Source organism: Microtus ochrogaster, chromosome 1, assembly GCF_000317375.1.
Source record: "Microtus ochrogaster isolate Prairie Vole_2 chromosome 1, MicOch1.0, whole genome shotgun sequence".
NCBI lineage: Eukaryota > Metazoa > Chordata > Mammalia > Rodentia > Cricetidae > Microtus > Microtus ochrogaster.
In genome coordinates, this window is record NC_022009.1 from 55977787 (window position 1) to 55998824 (window position 21038).

General features: G+C 38.3%; 1 protein-coding gene across 1 annotated transcript in view; it reads right to left on the bottom strand.

Annotated features, from left to right (window-relative positions):
• The window catches only part of Ttc6 (tetratricopeptide repeat domain 6), a 152590-nt gene that overhangs the window by 71113 nt on the left and 60439 nt on the right, over positions 1–21038 (bottom strand). Inside the window, exons 6-7 of the mRNA XM_026789898.1 lie at positions 15741–15876; positions 3086–3190 (exon numbers count right to left, since the gene is read on the bottom strand). Coding sequence (XP_026645699.1) covers positions 3086–3190; positions 15741–15876 — 241 coding nt within the window. The remainder of the gene's footprint in view (positions 1–3085; positions 3191–15740; positions 15877–21038) is intronic.

Genomic DNA, 21038 nt, shown 5'->3' on the forward strand with positions numbered 1-21038 from the left:
AAAAAGATACTCAGAGACTGCTATTCTTCAAAGATTACCTGATATGAAACAGAATTTTTGCAACTATTTGTCCTATGCTCACATAAGACATTCAAGTAACTGGAATTTCAAGTATTTAAAGGGACACTTTTTAACGAAACAAAGGCAAAAGTTTCCACACCATCTTTTATGTCAAAACAGAGGAACCAATTAAAAATCAATGGTTGTTTACTATAAAAAAATAGCACAGATACTAAAGTCTCAGAAGCTGTCAAAATATTTCTCAAAATAAGGTTCCTAACAGTGTACACACAGTTTAATGCCTCATTAAATCTTCAAAACTTGCTTAATATAAAAAATGTGTCTTAGGGGCATAGATAGAGTTACCTAGGAAGCAAACAGATTCAAATCCAAGACTCTAATCCCAGAAACTATGCTCTGCTTAGTCCAGCTCAGTGTCAACAATGGTAACTATGTGTAATGTCCCTGGCTTAGTTCATGGATATTGGGATATGTAATAAACCATGAAACCACAGCACAAATAATAATTTCTAAAAATTTTAAAAATATATACTATATGTTATTAAGGATTAATAATACACTTTAAAGAAAACAATATCATAAGTTTTTAAACTTTTAAGACCCCACCCCACCTAAGTGGAATATCCAAAAGAAAATGATAACTATTCCCCCCAAAAAAATTATTTTTAAAAACAAATGAAGATGCTAAGTGAAAAATGGTGAAATAACTCAAATCCTTATACAAAAGTCATAAGTTATATTTAAAGTACTTTAAAAGAATAAGAAAATAGTTAAAATTCAGTAAAAGAAATTAAAGAAATGACTAAACAGAATATCAACATTCTATGATAAGCCATGGAGTCAATAATCAAAAAGAATTCAAAAGAATAATAACTAATTGTCACAATGGCAAAATGGGATGTAATATTAAGCCAAAATATTTCTACTCAAAGAAGGTATGCTGAATTCATTCCTTTTTTTTCTGCTGACAGGCCACAATATCTAACAGCTTGAGATCAGACACTGTAAATCTCACTAGAAATGTATTAATGATTGTTCTTTACTAGTATGTGTGTAGTAGTTTGATAAAGGATAAACTTTACAACTGAAAACAAAGCAAAAAAACAAGAAAATTAAGCTTATTTCTAAAAATCCCATTATAGATATGAAAACCGGGAGAAATAGAAAAGTTATGCAACATTACAAACAGATTAAAACTGACAGAAAATAACAAGTATCTCGTAAAACACATGGTTTTCTGTAATAAGTTAACAGCTGACTCAAAAACTACAATATATAAGTAAAAATTAGTAAAGAAAACTTTTAAATCATTAGAACTTTCCCAAATGGTGCAGTTCTGTCAAAATTTCAAACTTTCAAGAAGATTCCTCCTATCTGTATCAACTCTAGCATCTTCTTTTTAAATAAGTAAACAAAAATAACTGGTAACAAAATCAACAAGGGAGATAACCCATGGAGGCAGCCATTCCATGTGATGACAGCCATCTTGGTTGTGACTGCCATTTTGTCCACCAGGTGACTGGGCACACATCCCAAGCCCTATAGGAAAAACAAAGCTGTTAAAGCAGTCAGTAGAGCCTGTCATGCTGGCCACTGACACCTGCACTGTTTCCTACCTGACATTTAAACACGCTAATAGATTTTCAGAAAGCCCAGGTACGTTCCGGTACCACCTTTGACTGGCTCGGCATATTAACCCCTTTCTTCCTGCCCTGGGGGTACGCAGAACTGCTGCCCAAGACTTCCTTCTCTTTTATTTCATGTATTCTGTTATTTCATGTTTTTAAACTTTTATTGCTTGAGAAGTTCATACATGCATATAGATGGGTTTTAACCAAATACACCTCTCAATCCCTCACTCCGTTACTCACACTTTCCTCTCCTAATTTGATGTGTTTCACTGAATCCACTTAGTGCTGGACATAGGTGAAGGTCCCTCTACTGGAGCATATATATAGGTAGCCTTTTTGGTAAAACATTTCTAAAGAAAACTGACTCTCACTCCTATAACTATAACCTATAACTCCTCGGGGAGGGTGGGGCTTCAGGAGCCCTCCCTCTTTCCATGCTGGTATTTTGACCGATTTGATCTTGCTTAGGTCTTGAGCATGTAGTCACATAACTTCGTGTATACAATGGCCCTGGCACACCCAATAAATACTATTTTAAGATAAAGCAGTGACTTAAAATTGCTCAACTAACAAAGTTTCACAGACAGATGGATTTAGTTCAGAATCCTACTAGAGTTTCAAGGAAGAATTAACTATCTTATTCCATTAAATGAGGACATGCTTGGAAACCTGAGACACCAGGGACATCTGACAGACAGCATCTTAGATTCAGCCCGAGAAGAAAATGCAGCAGGTGCCTGGTGATAAGTTAGACCTTGGGGGGATTCCCACATGAGCCTGTGCCAACAGGACATAGGGCCATGTACTCTCTTCCTGGCTACCCTCATAGATTGGTTTGAAATAAAGTTTGCTCCTCCACCAAAGTGTGAAAGACGTTCCATCTGGTTTTCCAGGAGAACTATAAAGTCTTAATTGTGAGGCAGATATCAATAATATGATTACCAGATTACCACGGCCAACAAATTTAATAGGAATTCTTAAATATTACCTAAAATTTCATGATAAATATCCATTGTCTTCATGTGCCAAAAAGTAAATGGAAATACCATGAGGATTCTCTACACAACCTGCATGACTTTGTAACTGGAAGCCTCGAATAAAATACTCTTCCAAAAAGAAAATAGATTATTCTTGCCTAGCTGCAGTAAGTGTCTTTTTTAAAGAAGGACATTGATTATAGTTAAAGCTTAGATATGTATACCAAAATTTGATAAAATATAAGGATGCATTCCCATACATGTGTAATGATAAGTGTGACCATTATTTATATATTTAAATCATCTCTAAAGTGTCATCCAGCCAACCTGACCTTGACAATAATTGCTTGACAAATTATATAATAACTGTCCAGTAAATTTTATGTCAGAAGCAATTTATAGAAGTATATTATTAAATAATGGCAAAAATAACAATCTAGAAAATGCATTCATTACCTCGTATTTCGCATATAATGCTTCCCTCATGGTTGATTCTGGAATCGCGAATTTGGGTGCAGTAAGATTCCAAAACATTTTTGAAGCTCCTGGATATGCAGATACCTTTAAAAGTATTACAAAAGATTATGACAAATAGTACTAAATGTCCCCTGAATTTAAAAGCCCAAGCTCCTGTCAAATTGTTTCTAGTTGTTGAGAAAATGGCTTGATTGATCACAGACTCTGAAAACCAAGGAAATCTGACTTGGTTCACTGTGAGCTTAAAGGAAGACAAGTAAAGCCAGCAGGGCTAAGAGATGCTGCAATGTGAGGTGAACCCCACTGCAGGCAAGCTGACCAGTCTTAGTGAAACAGAAGGTATGCATGCCACGTCTTCAGTCGCCTCCTGCTGTGTGTTCTAAACAAGTTCTTATATATACATACATACACATACACACACATATACGTATGTGTGCATATGGGGAGAGATGTATAGGTCATTCACAGAGTGTATTAAATGGAGAAATAAAGCCCAATTTAATTGTACCTTAGGAGAGAAGCAGATAACATTATAAACATTATATATAACATTTATACACAACAATCATAAGATGTAGATGGGACTTACACTGTATTTCAATTAATCCTTTTAGAAAAATTCACACAGAAGTGTTATTTATATAAATAAACTAGAAACCACAGACACACAAAGATATTACTTAGGATCATAAAGACATAGAGTGAAGTATTAAGTCATAAACTAAAAGAGGATTTGTTTTAGAGAGGAAAAACTATGGCAGATGCTACCAGAATTGTGGTTCCATGACATCATGCAGTTGCTAAAACTTACTGAGCTTTGAAGAACAAAAGCTTAAAGGGAGTAAAGAGAAATCCAGGATAGAATGTGAAACATAACGAAACATTCTAACTGTATCATCAACATGTGGAGCAACCTCACACAAGCAGGCGGGATACTGAGCTCAGTGACTAAAGAAGAAACCGTCACTACGGCATTGTGCTTTAGCTGCTGAAGACCCATGGGAATGTGGACTAGCAATTCCGACACTTCCATTTGTGGATACTGGACTTCCATGGATAATGAATGCAGCAGTGGAGGCTGCTGGGAGCCAGTTTGCCACTGGTGGAGTGAGAGTTTAAAGATAAGCAAGGGGGAACTAGAATGTGTTTTATAACACAGTGGATTATGAACTCACATTTAGTTTAATATAGGTGCATGCACACAGCTACATTTACAGACACATATTTTTACAAATAACATTTTTATCAATCTTCATGAATTCCATAAATGTATTTTGATCATAGTCATTCCCGCTCCTCCTTCATCTATCATTTCTGCCCCTACTCCACTACCTACCCAACATTGACTTTTCTCCCCTTTTGTCCTTACTTAGTCCAGTTGGTATTGCTCTACCACTCTTGGGAGTGGTATACCCTAGAATATAATCAACCAACTAGGGGGTCTCATCATTAAGGAAAAGTGACTTCCATCTCCCAGCTAGCAAAGGCTCAGAGCTCTTCAGCTAGGGCTACTTCTCCCTCCTTCCATGTTGGGATTTTGCCTAGCTTAAACTTGCACAGGACTTGTGAGTTCATGTGTGCTACTGCTCCGCTGGAGACACATAAATTCTTCCTGTGTCTTTTGGCAAGGCTTAGAAGCAACAATGCCTCAATAGTAGCAAGCATACATCCTATTTAGACCTTGGTTTAATCACATAAATGGGATCAGGATGCATCACACAAAGAAATCAGGAAATATGAGTCTGGGGCATTTTGTACTGTATGGAATTAGGAAACTGTCTTTAAAGGGAAAAAAATAGAATTCTAGAACATCTTCTAGTTCCAAAAATTAAAGGACTGCCCTAAAACTTATAATGGTGAGATGCATTGAAAGAGGTCTAGGGGGCCAAATAAAGGAGCTGCCAGCAGCCAAGACTCAAACCATTTCAGCAGTGGGAGTAGGAGTAATGAAGTTGCACTGGATTATAACACAAAGGGTAATATAAATATCTATCAGTAATGCTGATTTCAGCAAATGAATGAATAATAGATGCATTTTTCTACACAGAAGAATTTTAGCTAATTTTTGTAAGTACGCTAACCTCAAGGAGGTAGGGGAAAGTTCTCTACGTTTTAATTTCCTTTAAAGAAAAAGCACAGCACAGGCAGGTAAAACTTTTCAGGGAAGACATTTGTGACCAAGGTCAGCATCATGCCGAGAAGTCATGCTGACAGCACATGCCTTGCAGGTTAGAAGAGTCTCTTAGCAGTCTTTCTTCTGGGGTCTCACAAACCCATCAACTCAAAACATCAGTCACTCCCAGCTGAGATGCTGTTTACAGAATGCTGGAAGAGAAATCCCAAAATCTTCACTGAAATGAGGAAAATCTGGCATAGTGTCACAGTTTAAAAGAAAATAATAAAACGGGGCAATTAAAAGTGTTGTGTCCAGATAGACTCCTGGGACACAGGCGTGGTTTGGAAAGCCAGGGAACGCTGGATGGAGTATGAACCTTAGTGAGAAGCACACTCCAATTCTGGTCCATTAATTTTAACAAACATACCACCAACCGCAGAGATCTCCCAGAGCTGCCACCCTCAGCATCCCCCGCTGGTATAAATGAGGAGGAAAGCATTCTTTCATAGCTCCAGAATTGAGGCACATGCTTCCTCTGAAGAGTTCTCCCTGGCTCCTCGAGGCTACGAACAACTTTTGCATTTCTTGGGCAGCAGCTACACCTTACTCTCTGACATCACATGACTTGAATTCCTGTGTGCCCCAACATAGCATTCTGCTTTTCCTCCCTATTTTTTCTATTTTTCTTTTATTGAAGATAGATTTACATACAGCACATTCTGATTCTAGCTTTCCCTCCACTTTCCCTCCTAGATCATCCCCACTTTCCCACCCATCCAAATGCATACCGGGTTTGCTCTCTCATTAGAAAACACAGTCATCTAAAACATAATAATAAGATAAAAAATAAGTAATAATATAATAATAAAACCAAAAAATAGAATAGGAAAAAACAATCAGGAAAAAAAGAGCCAGAGAAAAATCACAAGGAGCATACATAAGACATAGAATCACACATGTTCGCACACACAGAAATCCCATAAAAATACAAAACTGGGAACCTTAATATATCCGCAAAATACCTGTAAGGTAAAATTAAAAGTCCAGACAAAGTATTCTGAGATTCAGAAAAAAAAAAAGCTTAAAAAAATACCACTGAATTTGTTTTGAACTGTCCACCTACTGCTGGGCATTGAGCCTGTCCGTGAGTATGGCTTGTACACCCAGTGAAAATCTGCTGCAGACAAACAATTTCACCTTTGCAAGAGGATATCTGTTGTAGAAGGGCCACTTGTTTCCTGACTGCTGGGCAGCTCAGACCCAAAATAACCACACAGAAACTATATTAATTAAACCACTGCTTGGCCTATTAGCTCTAACTTCTTATTAGCTAGCTTTTACATCTTAATTTAACCCATTTCCATTATTTTATATTTTATAACGAGGCTCTTGGCCTACCGGCAATGTTTCAGCATGTCAGTCTCCAGAGGTGGCTCCATGGCTTCTCCTTGACTCTGCCCTTCTTTGTCCCAGCATTCAGTCTAGTTTTCCCCGCCTAGCTCTGTTCTATCTTATCAGGCCAAGCCAGTTTCTTTATTAAGCAATGCTATTCACAGCATACAGAGGGGAACCCCACATCAGATTATCAGTTAGAGATAGTTTTTGGGTTACAGATGGGAGCTGGTGTCCACTTCCCCTCTCAGCACTGGGAACCCATCTGGGTTAGACTTGTGGAGGCCCTGTTCATGCTCCCGTGGTCCCTGTGAGCCTCTCTGTGCATCACTCCTGCTGTGTTTAGAAGGCCTGTTTTTCTTTGATGTCTGCCATCTCCCCTGGTTCTTACAGTCTTTCTCCTCTTTTCCTCCAGGATTTCCTGAGCACTGATAGGAAGGATGTGATGGAGACACCCCACTCAGGAACAAGTGTTCCAAGGTCTCTTACTCTCTGAGCATGTCCAACTGTGAACCTCCGTGTTTGTTCCCATGGCCTACAGAAGGAAGCTTTTCTGATGGTGGCTGAGCAGGACCCTGGATCTGTGAGTGCAGTAGTTTTTGGATTTCTCCTATGTTTCTAGTGTCAGGATCTTGGCCTCTTGAACAGTGTCAGAAATGGGATCCATCTCATGGAGTAGGCCTTAAATTCAATCAGATATTAGTTGGTTACTCCTACAACCTTCGAGCCTCTTTTGTACTAGGACATCTTGCAGGAAGTTCACCATTGTAGATCAAAGACTTTGTAGCTGGTTTAGTGTTTCTCTTTTTCTCCTGGTAGTATGCAGAGAACCTTCTAGTACCACAAACACTAGCCAATAGGAGTGAAGGTTCTAGGTGGACACCAGTGCAATTTCTTCGCATTCAATGAATTGTGTAGCTGTTGCCTTCAACATTAGGGCCTTGCTGTCAGTTTGTGGAGAATGACCAGTAGCCTTGGCAATATCCCAGGTGGTTTGGGGATCTCCGTGGGCCCCTTTGGACAACAACTTCATTACATGTAAGCCATTCTCAGAACTGGAGTCTTCACTCAGTGATGAGAGGCATTCTGTTTTCCTAAGTATACCATTACTATTGGATATAAGACTTATCCTACAATCAGAATAATTTTATTCTAAAATTTTAATTATATCTGCAAAGTCCTTGTTTCTAAAATAGCAGTACATTCACAGTACCAAGAGATGGCACTTGGATATGTCTTCTTGAGACAACTGTTCAACTACTACTACATTACTAATAGAGGCAGTAGTGTCTGAGGAATGAGAAAAATCCCCATGTTGTCTTTGTAAAGATATAATAACAAAATAAATAAAAACAATTTTTAAAAGAAATAGGGGCATGTAAAAAAATATTTAGGCATTCATTAAAAGAAGTTGAAGAAACTGGCTATATTTTGAAATAATAGTTGTTTGAATGCTTGATATCATTGGCAGTTTTCTTTAAATTTGTTGACTTTTGAAACTACTTAATCAGATTAATTATGCATGACCCCCCCAAAATTCAGGACTGCTTTTGTCAAAAATAAAAGAGCAGAAATGATCATAAAACATCCATTCCAAGCACTGCTAAAGCATTAGCCATGAACTCTTAGCAGTAACATTTTCTGAAGTGCAGATGAACATATAAAGACACAACTCTAAAAAAAGTCACAATAATAGGAATACTAATATTGATTTCTAGTCAGACACATGCCTCTACTATCCCATACATTTTATCGATATTTCATATCTACCAAAATAATTTTTAGGTAAAGAAAGGCAGATTTTCCCGAGCAGTGTGTGCCATTAATAACCTAGCACTTGGGAAGCAGAGGCAGGTGGATCTCTGTGGTTTCGAGGCCAGCGTGGTCTACAAAGAGAGCTCTGGAGAAGCCAGGGCTGTTATACAGAGAAACCCTGTCTCAAAAGCCAACAAAAAGGAGAGAGAGAGACAGACAGAGAGGGGAGAGGAGGGAGGAAGGGAGGGAGGGAGGGAGGGAAGGAGGGAGGGAGGGAAAGGCAGATTTTGTAGTTGTTGCCAGGCTAAAGTGTTTGGCCTCACTTGCCCTCTATCTTATGAGGAATATTGCAAGTAATATACAATATACACAGAAGCCAGTAAGTCTTTGCTAAGAATGGTAAACTCTTCCCAAAGCAGTTGACAAATTTTCCCAAGAATATCTAGAAATTAAGAGGGTTCCAGGTATACAAATGATATGTCCCGGCACAGTAAGGTCTTCCTACTATGGAGTAGATAGCGTGATAGCAGATTAGGCATCTAGAACAAGGTTATCATCCCAGATGTGAGCAAGATACAAACCTGTAGGAGGGAGGCTGATCAACAGTGCTCTGTTTTCAAGGAAAGGCACAGATGTCCCTTCAGGAAAGCTTTTATCAAATTAAACCAGTAAAGATATGCTAATCAAGGGAAAGTACTCTGCAGGGCTCAAAATGTTCTAAGGGTTTTAGGAACATGATTAACTTGGTTAGTGGAGACTGGAATTTGACAGGAAAGCAGAAACACACAACAACTGAATCACTAATTAGAAAACATTTGACTTCCATTTAGTGTCTAACAGAACCTTTACAGTTACAGAAATATACATATGTACATATATATGGTTCTGAGCTTGTATGTATTAGCATTAGAGCCTACTATTGGTAAGCCACATAGCCACACTGATGACCTGAGGTTGGAATATTCTGTTCACTGAGGGAGAGAGACATGTGAGCTTATTTCAAGGTATTTAAACTTCAAAGCAGAACACCAGATTTCAAAATCTATTCTGAAATGGGGGAAGGGGCTGATTTGCTTTCTTACTATAATACTGCACTGCTGGATAAGCATAAAGAACAAGATGGATGGTGTCAGCATGAACCCAGACAAAACACCTATAAAATGTCCTGTGAGAAGCACACAACCATGATAGAGCTTTCTAAATCTCAATCACTCAGTACACAACTTCTGAGTTTCAATGTGACGAGAAGACCGTAAAGAGGATCAGTAGGGTTACCTCACAGAGGAAAAGTTTATGTGCAGCTATTTGAGTTGCGAACTAAAGTAGACAGCCTTTACCTAAAAAGGAAAATAGCAAGCTGTGAACCAGTAAGAATGACACTATATGGCCAGCGTTTCCTCAAAAGAGTAAACCTGTCAGTGCCAAAAGTTTAGCCAACAGAAAGGAGTTCCTGGCCAAATACTAGAATTTTAGAAAGCTGTGGCCATCACTATGGCATTGCCACATTTCACTACTAAAGACACTGGATTGTCCCTCATGATCATTTCATTAGATGCAGAAAAGGTCTTTGACAAGATCGAACACCTCTTCATGACAACCTTGGAAAGATTAAGGATACAATGGTTTTACCCAAACATGATAAGGCAAATTACAACAAGCCTATAGCCAACAACAAACCAAATGGAGAGAAACTGAAAGCAATAAGGAACAAAACAAAGCTGCCCACTCTCTCCATATCTAGTCAATACACTACTTGAAATTTTAGCTGGAGCAACAAGACAACTGAAGTAAATGAAGGGGATAAGCTTGGAAAGGGAAAAGTCAAATTACTGTTATTTGCAGATGATATGATAATATACATAAGTGACCCCAAAAAATTTACCAAGTAATTGCTACAGCTATCTGATAAACACTTTCAGTAAAGTAACTAGATACAAGATTAACTCAAAAAAAATCAGTAGACCGCCTGTACAAATTACAAATGGGTTGAAAAAGAAATCAGGAAAGCAACACCCTTGACAATAGCCACAAATAACATAAAATATCATGGGGTAAAACTAGCCAAGCAAAAGAAAGATCTGTATGATAAGAACTTCAAGTCTTTGAAAAAAAAATTTAAAAAATTATTAGAATATGGAAAGCTCTCCCAAGCTTATAGATCAGTAGGATTAACGTAATAAAAAAATTCATTCTACCAAATGAAATGTACAGATTCAACACAATCTCCATCAAAATTCCATCACAGTTCTTTACAGACCTTGAAAAGACAATACTCAACTTCATATGGAAAACAAAAATCTCAGGATAACTAAAACAATCCTGAAAAATGAAAGAACTTCTGATTGCAAACTCTACCCAAAGTTATAGTAATAAAAACTGCATGGTATTGGCATAAAAACAGACAAATTGTTCAATGGAATTGAATCAAAGATCCAGATGTAAATACACATATATATGGTCACCTGACTTTTGATAAAGAAGCCAGAAATACACAATGGAAAAAAAGAAAACATCTTCAACATGCTGTTCTAATTGGATGCCAGTGTGTAGAAAAATGCAAATAAATCCATAGCTATCACCCTGCACAAAACTTAAGACCAAGTGAACCAAAGACTTCAATATAAAACCAGACATACCTTTTTCTATCTCCCTCTCAAAGAGGCAGCTTCTGTCTCTACTTTCTCTCTCTCTCTCTCTCTCTCTCTCTCTCTCTCTCTCTCTCTTATTCTCTCTCTCTTTTTCTATCCTTTTCTTCCCTTCTCCTTTCCCCTTCAATAACCCACTAAATAAATATCCAACCTCAAAAAAAAAAAACAGACATACTGAACATAATAAAAAGAAAAATGAGGAATAGCCTTGAACTCATTAGCACAAGAGACAATTTCCTGAACAGAATACCTATAGCTCGGGCACTAAGATTAATAATCAATAAATGGGACCTCATGAAACTGAAAGGCTCTGCAAGGCAAAAATACCATCAATAAAACAAAATGACAACCTATAGAATGGGAAAGATTTTCACCAACTCCACATCTGACAAAGGTAGTGTGTATATATGTGTGTCTGTGTATAGAACTTCATATATTTCACCAAAATAAATAAAGAATTCAAGAAACTAAACACAAAAAGAAAACAATAATCCAATTTAAAAATGGGGTACAGATCTAAGCAGAGACTTCTCAATAGAGGAATTTCAAATGGTTGAGCAACACTTAAAGAAATGTTCAACGTCCTTAGCCATCAGGGAAATGCAAATCAAAGGACTTTGAGATCGTACACATGTCATAGTAGCTAAGATAAAAAACACAAGTGACAGCTCATGCTGGAGAAGATGTGGAGCAAGGGGAATACTCCTCCACTGCTGGTGGGAATGCTGGAAATCATCATGGCAGTTCCTCAGAAAACTGGGAGTTGATATACCTCAAGATCCAGCTATATTATACTTTTTATTTGGTAAATTCACATGAATTTTAATGAATAGTGCAAAGATCCCTCCACCTTTACCCAACTGACCTTAAGGCAACATCTTAAAAATTATAATATGCTCTCATACATACAATGCTAACAATTATTCAATCAAGATACAGTATCATAAAGATCACTCATCTTTTACTCTGGTGAGACATTCATTGGAAACCAGACTCTGGTGCCCTAGAAATCAACAATGGGTTCTACAGCCTTACAATTCATCATTGTGAGGAATACTACATAATAGGAAAACTTACAGGTAAAATGGCAAACAAGAGTCTACCTCAGTGTGATCTACTGAAGGAAAGGCAAAAAAGAAAAGAAAAAATAGAGTAAAGAGACTTTATTCTATTTTTATTTATTCTATTGTTTAAGAGAAAAAAATAAAGAATTTCAGAAATCTACAAAAGTGACAATACCCCCCCACACACACACAAAACAACAAAAAAGCAGACACATGATTATAGAGAACTCTGAGCCAGCAATGGGGTGACACCTGAAGACACCCAGCCCAAGCCCAGTTCAGTCAGCAGATCAGAGCAGGGTGCTGGACCCAGAAGCTGGGTCCACAGGCAGGCAGGTATTTCTAGACTGTGCCAAGCTAAAAGTTAAAACTAACCAACACAATGTGCAATATTTTGCTTAAAACATTATAGCCAAAGTTCTTGGAATATATTTTTCTTATAAAGTTACTTTTTTATTACAACACTGATTGGCCAATGGCTTAGGCTTCTTATTAACTAACTCTTACATCTTAAATTAACCCATTTCTATTAATATGTGTATCACCAAGAGGTTGTGGCTTACTGGTAAGATTCAGGGGCATCTGCCTCCTTCAGCAACTACATGTCATCTCTTTGACTCCACCTACTTTCTCTCTATATCTCTGTTCAGATTTCCTGCCTACCTTTACTCTACTCAGCCATGGGCTGCAACAGCTTCTTTAATAACCATATAATAAATAATAATAAAACATATTCATAGCATAGAGGGGAATCCTACATCATCTCCCCTTTTCTTTCCAAATAAAAAGGAAGGTTTTAACTTTAACATAGTAAAATTACATATAACAAAACAGGTATCAAGTAAGAATTATAGTTACAATATTTATATCTATTTTATCTTTTATCATAACTAAGGAAAACTATAACTATCTGTCTTCAACTCCATCAAAGACTCTATCTTCAACTCCAACAAAAGTCTTCATCTAAGTAAATAGGTACTGCATTGTAAGCAACTTCCAAAACTCTAGAATTGACAGAGACATCTTGCTGCCTGGACAGTCACCCAAAGTTCTTCTGTAATGCTGGGGAACCCATCTTCAGCCTATAGGCCCATAATATCTGGCAGGCTTCTCCTTGAAGCAGGAAATTTGAAGATCTGATTTGCCTTGTAATGGCAAAGCTCATCAGATGCTTTAATCTGTGTCCTGCAAAATGTCTGGCAGTTCTTTCATGGAGCAGGAACCCTGAAGGACTGTCTCACCTTTTGGCAAGTTCAACAGTCATTTTTCTGTGGGTACTGCTTGTCCAGTTCATACAGCATACAGTCAAGCAGTCCAGGCAAGATTTATGTTACCATTTCTTTATGATCCTCAGGCAAGCAGTTGCTGAACTGTATAGTAGTCACCTGTGGATATTTTTCTATTTTCCTTCTTTCATTTTTTAAATCATGGTCTCAAGCTGGTCTCAAATTATTTCTGTAGCAGAATATAGTCCTAACCCCGACAGTGCAGACTCTGAATGTCCCTATCAGATTGCAGAGAATCCCCCCACTCATGTTGTTCTGAGAATTTTATCATAAAATTCGGTTGGTTTCACTGAATTATTTTTCTATACTGATTGATGCAATCATGCAATTTTTCTTCATTATGGACTATGATACAACCTTAAATATGGAATTACCCTTTTATCCCATGTCATATAATTCCTTGTGTGTATATTTCAATTCTATGTCCTTAATACCAAAAATTAGGAAGTGTTCCTTCTCTTTGGGGAAGGGATTTTACAGAACTAGTGTCAGTTTTTTCATAAGTACTTAGTATAAATCTCTCCAGTAAATCCAGTAAATTACCAGAGTCTGGAAAGAGGAAAGAAGAGGGTGCTTCTTGATCATTCGATTTCCTTACTAGTTATGCTGCTGATTGAAAGTTCTATCTCTCGTGTAGGGTAAGCTGCAGTTTTGTGGAAAGAGACTGCTCCTTCTATTTGGAGATCTCATATTTATGTATATAGAGAGTAGCTTATGATGCTACCACCACCACAATCTTTTGTTCTCCTCCAGGGTCTGCAGATGCTTTCGTTTCTAATGTTAATTTGTGGCTTTCTTTCCTTGTTTTTCCTAGAGATTTTTGCTGATTTTACCTCCAAAGAATGCACTTTCCTTGGCCGCTCTGATCTGCTGCTTTCGACTCCACCGAGTTCTGCTCCTTGTTACTTCCTCTTTCTGCCTCCTCTAGGTCTCTTTGTACTTCTTTTCCTTGACTATTGAGGTAGGAACTTAAATTACTGACTTGGAATTTTCTCTTTTCTATTGTACTATGTACTGCTATAAATTTTTTCTTCTCTGCCTTCTTTGGGTTACCTCCCACAATCTTTGACATGTTAGATTTTCATCAGGTCAGTAGGTTTTAAGATTCCCGAAATGTTCTCTTTAATCATAGATTAAATATAAATTTAATCATAGATTAAACCAGTGTTGTTTGCTGAGCTTTTTATACCTTTTACTGATTATTTAGATGTTGTAGCCAGATGTTGGAAATAAAATATTTTGAAATAGTCAAGTGCAATCATAAAACTCCTCATTTCTCTTGTCACTTCTGTGACTGAGAATTTCTTCACATATCTTACATTTTACATTGGCTACATAAACAGTTTACCATGACTGTGTCCTGGTGTATCTACACTTTGACTGTGATTCTGTCTCTGATAACTTGCCAGGTTTGGGAGTTTACTATCTGATACAAATACAGCCACTAGCATCCTTGTTTGATTAGTGTCTACACGAGAGCTTTTTAAATTTTCTAATATAAACCAAACCATCTCATATTTTTAGCATGTTTTTATAGAAACTACATAGTTGGGCCACGTTTATTTGTTTTTTAACACTTTCTGGCATTCTCTGTCATTGAGTATATTTAGAGGATTTGCATTTAATTAAGGACCATTATATTTACATTATTTTTTTATTCTCTAGTTTCCTTTTGTCTCTCTGCTTTCTATTCTTCCTTGTCTTTGAGTTTTTTGGACCTATTTTGAACTCTACTCTTATTTTCTGGTGTTTTTGAGTATATCTCTTTCTGAGTATTTAATTTAATTTATTTGATCCTGGTATCATATAGCAATAACATCTAATAGTCTACTGGTATCTTCACCCTCCCACAACTACAGAAGAAATGCTACTGAAATATTTTTGTCTTTTCCAGCTACGTATCTTTTTAAAGTCAGAATTTTTCTCATGTATTCTAACCAAACAACCAAAAAATATGCAGAATTTATGAGAATCCAATATACAGAGAGATTTGACAAGTGAGTAAATTTAGGAACAAATTCTAGTTTTCTCCTTATAGTTAGGTGTTGGAGACTATAATGAAAGCATGACAGTGTGTGGCTGTGACCCCAGCACTCAGGAGACCGAGGCAGAACGATCGCCAGCTAGAAACCAGCCTAACCTGGCCTATACAGCCAGACAATGCTGCAAGGAAAAAGGCAGTTGTGACTTTATAAACACACCCTGTGGAATCACATTTAACATCTGTGGTTTTACCATTTTAATGTTCAAAAATACAGTTCACATTAACAATATAAAAGTCCTCAATAACGTTCAAGAATACCAAAAGAGTACAGACCAAAACGTTTAAGAACACATGAGGTAGAGAAACCTCGTATTAAAGGGAATTCTTACTTCTTCTCCTGAGAGCTGCAGGTCTGGTTGGTGAGCTTGCCATTGACTTGTCTGCACCAATTCAGGGAATTCCTCTGGTGGAACTGGAGGAACGCTGCTATATTTTGCTTTCTCAACAGGAAAACCATACAGTATTCTATAATGTGACAGAAATAATAAATTTGTTTTTAAAGTTATTGATAAAGCAAAAAAGGAACACCCTCTTTCCACTTATCTCTGCTTAGAGAAATGTACTGATATTTAATATCTGCACCAAGCAGATTATAGAGAAGTAAATTCAAATTTTTAAAAATATGGCTCTAAACACAATTGATTTGTAATCTTTGTGATGCATTTGATTCATTACATGGGGGCAAAAACTCACTTTCTAAATATGAAACAACAAAAAAAAGAAAACCTTATTCGGGGGCTAGAGAGATGGTTCAGTGGTTAAGAATACTGGCTGCTCTCCCAAAGTTCAATTCCTAGAACCTACATAGCAGCTCTTTCAAGGGGTCCAAAAATCTTTTCTGGTCTCTGCAAGCACCAGGCATACATGTGGTTTATAGACATACACACAGGCAAAACATCCATATACAAAAATAAATAAATTTTAAAACTTTATTTCTGGCTTTCTTCTCCACTCCAAATCCACAGTCAAACAGAATCTCTTAGACTGGGTTCAAAACGCCGACCTAAGTAGGACTGCCAATGCACTGTAGTTTTCCCTTTGGGCTTAGGTCTTGGCAAGTTGAAAATGTTTAGCATCGCATTTCCCTCCGTAGACGACACAGGCTTATAGCTAAGAATGGGTAGCATACAGGCATATTTAGTATAAAACAAAGTTTGAGAGCAGAGGTAATCAATAATAAATTACTTAAGAGACTTCTTAATAGTTAATGCTCTATTGTCAGCATGCTGTAATAAGTATAAAATAAACATAAATCAGGCTTGGTCGGATTCCAGCAGTGTCAATCACACGTGATTGACACACTCTGATTTCCTAACATTCCACTAAAGGCACCTATAATAGCTTTGTGAGTTACCAACTGTCAAGGCTAAACATACACAAACCCAACTGACTTGCCATCTCAATATTCTGAACTCTCAGAGCCCAACTTCTGGGGAAAGTCACCTCTTACCTGTCTTTAGTCAAATATCTGGATTCAAAGAGAAATTACAAGCAGCTCCCAGCAAGCTGCATACACAGAAAGTCAGTCCTCCTGATGGTGGTGAGAACGGCGAGGTAAGAACTCTCCTGCAGCTGGGGTGTCCTAGATGTGACCTAGGACCTCTCTCAGAGTGTGCTCACACACGTACCATGCAGAACAAAGGAGGTTCTGAGGTTTCTGTTGCAAGCACAATCAAGACACACCGAGTTCTTCCACGGTAGTGTTCCAAAGTTACTGCTTTTGTTTGATTTCATTTTTATTTTACCAGGGAGGATAACAAATAAGACTAAAAATCTGGGACAAAGACACGTGATTCCCTGACTCTTAACTAAGGGGCCGTGTTAGCAGAATGGGTTTTGGGTCCTCAGCTTTCCTGAGACAGGAGGAGTGGTTCCCCTGGCAGGCAGTTCAGTTGCAGTGTGGGTATTTCTGCACGTCTTCCCAGGTGAATGCCCATTTGTTTCAACCCTTCCACTAATCAGCAGTTGCTCAATTCCTCAATTCCGTCTTGCTTCAAACAGCTAAAAAGTATTTCTGTTTTCTGCAACTCAGTCCTGACCGGTAGGTCTGGAAAATAACAGGCTCGGGTCTAGAGACTAAGAAAATGAGCCTGGAGTAGAAATACATCCAACCGTGGAGGGAAGGTGACGACGGTCGGGGCAGGGTGACATAAAGCGCTTACAGCACTGCCATTCTTCTCTTCAGCTGGGAGTCATAAACAGGGTGGCAACCATCATTTACATGGACTGTCAGTTCCCAAAGGCACAATTAATTGTTATATGTTAGTTGGTCAAAAGAATATGGAAGGTGTCGCTGGCATTCCACAGTGCCAGCTTCGGCAGACATGCCCAGAGCCTTAGTGGAATGGCCATCCAAGGTTAGCAACAGTTCCCACATGACAGAGGTGAATCAACTATTTGTAATTTTCTCTCTTCGTTTTCCATGAGCCCTTATTTTGAGAGAAGAGAATCCAACCTTCCTCAAGTTCTCATCTTTGGGAAACATCACCATTTTCTGAGTTCGGACGGAAAGTCTCCTGATCTCCAACCGTGCCCTCACTTCCAACAGCAGCTGCCCATTCTGCTCATTTGCTCCAGTGCCTCTCCTGACGATCACAGCTCCTCATCTGACTCCTGTGCTATCATCTTTTCTGGCTCTTTACCTCCAGACTCTCCCTCCTCCAATTCCTGTTACAGACCCATGGCAGACTTTGTGTCAATCACTTCCTCTCCAAATGCTCCAATGATTAACTTACAATGGGGCCTAAACTATAGCGCCTTGCAGCTAGGCTCCTCCAAACGCTGGAGTCCACTGACCGTGCCAATCCTACTTCACTCCCCCAATGCGCCATTCAATCCATATATACTATGAAAAGGTGAACTAGGTACTGGAGACCGAGTACCACTTATAGAGTGGCACACTGGAGCAGCCAAGCCAACACACAATTGTAGGACCCTGAGGCTCTGGAAATGGGAACAAGCAAGAGCTAGAAACCTGAACTCTTTTTCCAAAACCTGCACAACTCTCCCCCAACCCAGATAAATCTCACCTTTGTCTCCTTAAACTTCCTCCTGTGTTTGATCTGCTCTTTCATTGTAGAATATACTCCATCTTGCCTTGTATTTATCTCATAATGGAAAATAGCATGAGGCTGGGGAGATGACAACACTAATTGCCCATTTCCCAAGGGTGTGGATGTAGTAGTTATGATGTAGATGGTGAACTTTGGCTAAGTAAAAAGAGCCTTACAGAATGGGGGGTGGGGTCCTGAAAACCAAAGTCCAGCATGGGCTGTTGGAGTAGGTCCACTGGGACTCCCTAACTGTTACAAGCATCTTATATGTACTTGGTAGAGATGCACCTAATGTATGGGAAACTGGGGATGTGAACCCAGTGATCCATGTTTTCACCGTCCCCGCAGTTGATTCTGATACTGTTTGAGAGCCTCTGATTATCACTAGCCTTTCTAGCTTTTTTTTTTCTTTTAATCACTGCTTGGCTCTTTAGCTCTAGCCCTTTTCTCGGCTAACTCTCGCTAGCTCTTGTAGACCAGGCTGGTCTCGAACTCACAGAGATCCGCCTGCCTCTGCCTCCCGAGTGCTGGGATTAAAGGCGTGCGCCACCACCGCCCGGCAATCACTAGCCTTTCTAAAACAGCTCGATCATACAACACCAGGAGTGACCATCAAGTCTACATCATCCACCCCTCCTCTGTAAATTCTGATTCAGTAGGTTTGAGAATTAATATACTGGCCAAGCACACCAAATGGTCTTTATGCTTAAGCAAGTCTAAACATGGGCTGGAGAGATGGATCAATGGTTAAGAGTACTGGCTGTTCTTTCAGAGGTCCTGAATTCAATCCCCAGGAACCACATGGTGGTTCACAACCATATGGGATAATAATGCCCAGATGCCCTCTTCAGTTTAATACTCTCTTCTGTCAGGCAGATATATATGCAAATAGAGCAATCAAATGTATAAATAAAGAAATCTTTCTTTAAAAAAAAAAGGGAAAGAAAGTTCAAATATCACTGATACTGTGAGAAGACCGAGACTCTGCAATGAGGCTGTAGCCTGGATTTTAATCCTAAATTGGCCACTTGCTATGTTGGTGCTATGGTTTGAATATGATTTGTATTCACCAAAACTCACACTGAGTCCTGTTCCCAAAAGTAGCAATGTTAAGAAGTAGGGACTAACAAGAAGAATTTGTGTCATAAGGCTACAGCTCTGTTGAATGAATCAATGCCTTGTTATAGGAGTAAGTTGGCTCTGGTGGATGGGAATTTTCATCTTCGATTTTTCTTATGAGTTGCAGAAGTGTGTGTCTCTGACCAGACGCAGCTGACCACTCTGGAACATCTAAGACTCCAGTACAAATCTGGCTACTTGGTTGGTTTTTGATAAATTACCTAATCTTGAGCATTCTGTTAGACCAATACCAAACAGACTGACACCAATACCTTCCCTTCCTCAATCTGTTCCCTCATTTGTAAACAGCAACACTGTCTGGTTCTTATATCCACAGCTTAGGAATAATATATGCAGTGGGTGTTTCGAATCATACATGTTCAGTAAATGGCTGAAATTTTAATCCATATTGTTACAATCAAGGAAGAGGCTAAAGGAGAAAAACAAGCCCTTCTCTCTAAAAGTAAAAGCTACACCTTTTTCAGAGTCGACACCAATCTACCGTCACAGTCAGGAGTGTCAGTCTACTGTCGGCCAGGGTAAGAAACACGTTCCTTACTGTGAGTTGCTGCCAGAGGTCAGAGGACATGTGACCTGAAGTGTGAGAACGCTTCTCTAGGCTGTCTATAAGCACCAGTGAACCAAAGCCTAGGAGCCATGGCAGTTTCTCTCTCTGGCAGCCTCTTCTGCCTTAGGAGGACCCTGGGGAGAGGAGCTGGCAATCACAGCACCTTCACTTTCTTTTCCTTAGAAAGTGGACCTTGCTACAAGGCACAAAATCCGAGGGAAAGCTCTCAGGAACATACCATCACCTTCTGGTAATTCACAAAATATGTGCATAGGAAAACTAAAGAAGTTCGCTTACAAAAAGTTTAGCAAGGTACCATGTATATGCAATAGGCTGTTCTATATTCCATTTTCAAAATATTCATAGCTAAACAAAAAACTTTTACATCCCACTTATAGGATCTCGTTCCACAATCTGTAAGACTGCAACTTATAGAGATTGTTTTTTAAAAAAATTCCTAGGACTGGAGAAACTTTCCAAGCCAACTTCTTAGATGCTAACCTACACACAAGTTTCTTTATCCTTGTGTAATTTTTCTTTAAAATCTGCAACAGAGGCAGATGAATATTCTGCATGCTTTTTTGAAAGCAACGAATACAATATCAAAAATTATGAGCCTATAGAAAAATATATTTGTAACTATACTGATTTTTATTTTTGTAAAATGTGATGGGGGTTTTACTGTTGAACCACTGAAAGTTCGTTGCTACATGCAAACAGTGACATCTGGTGGAATGAGACTGTTTTATTTTTTAAAAAAATACAGCTTTTCCAAAACGTTAAAGTTAGAAAGTTATGGGGAAAGATTACAAATCATTTATTTTTATGTATTTCCATTTAAGAACAAAAATACAATCTTCGAACATCTTATCAAATACTAATATGTA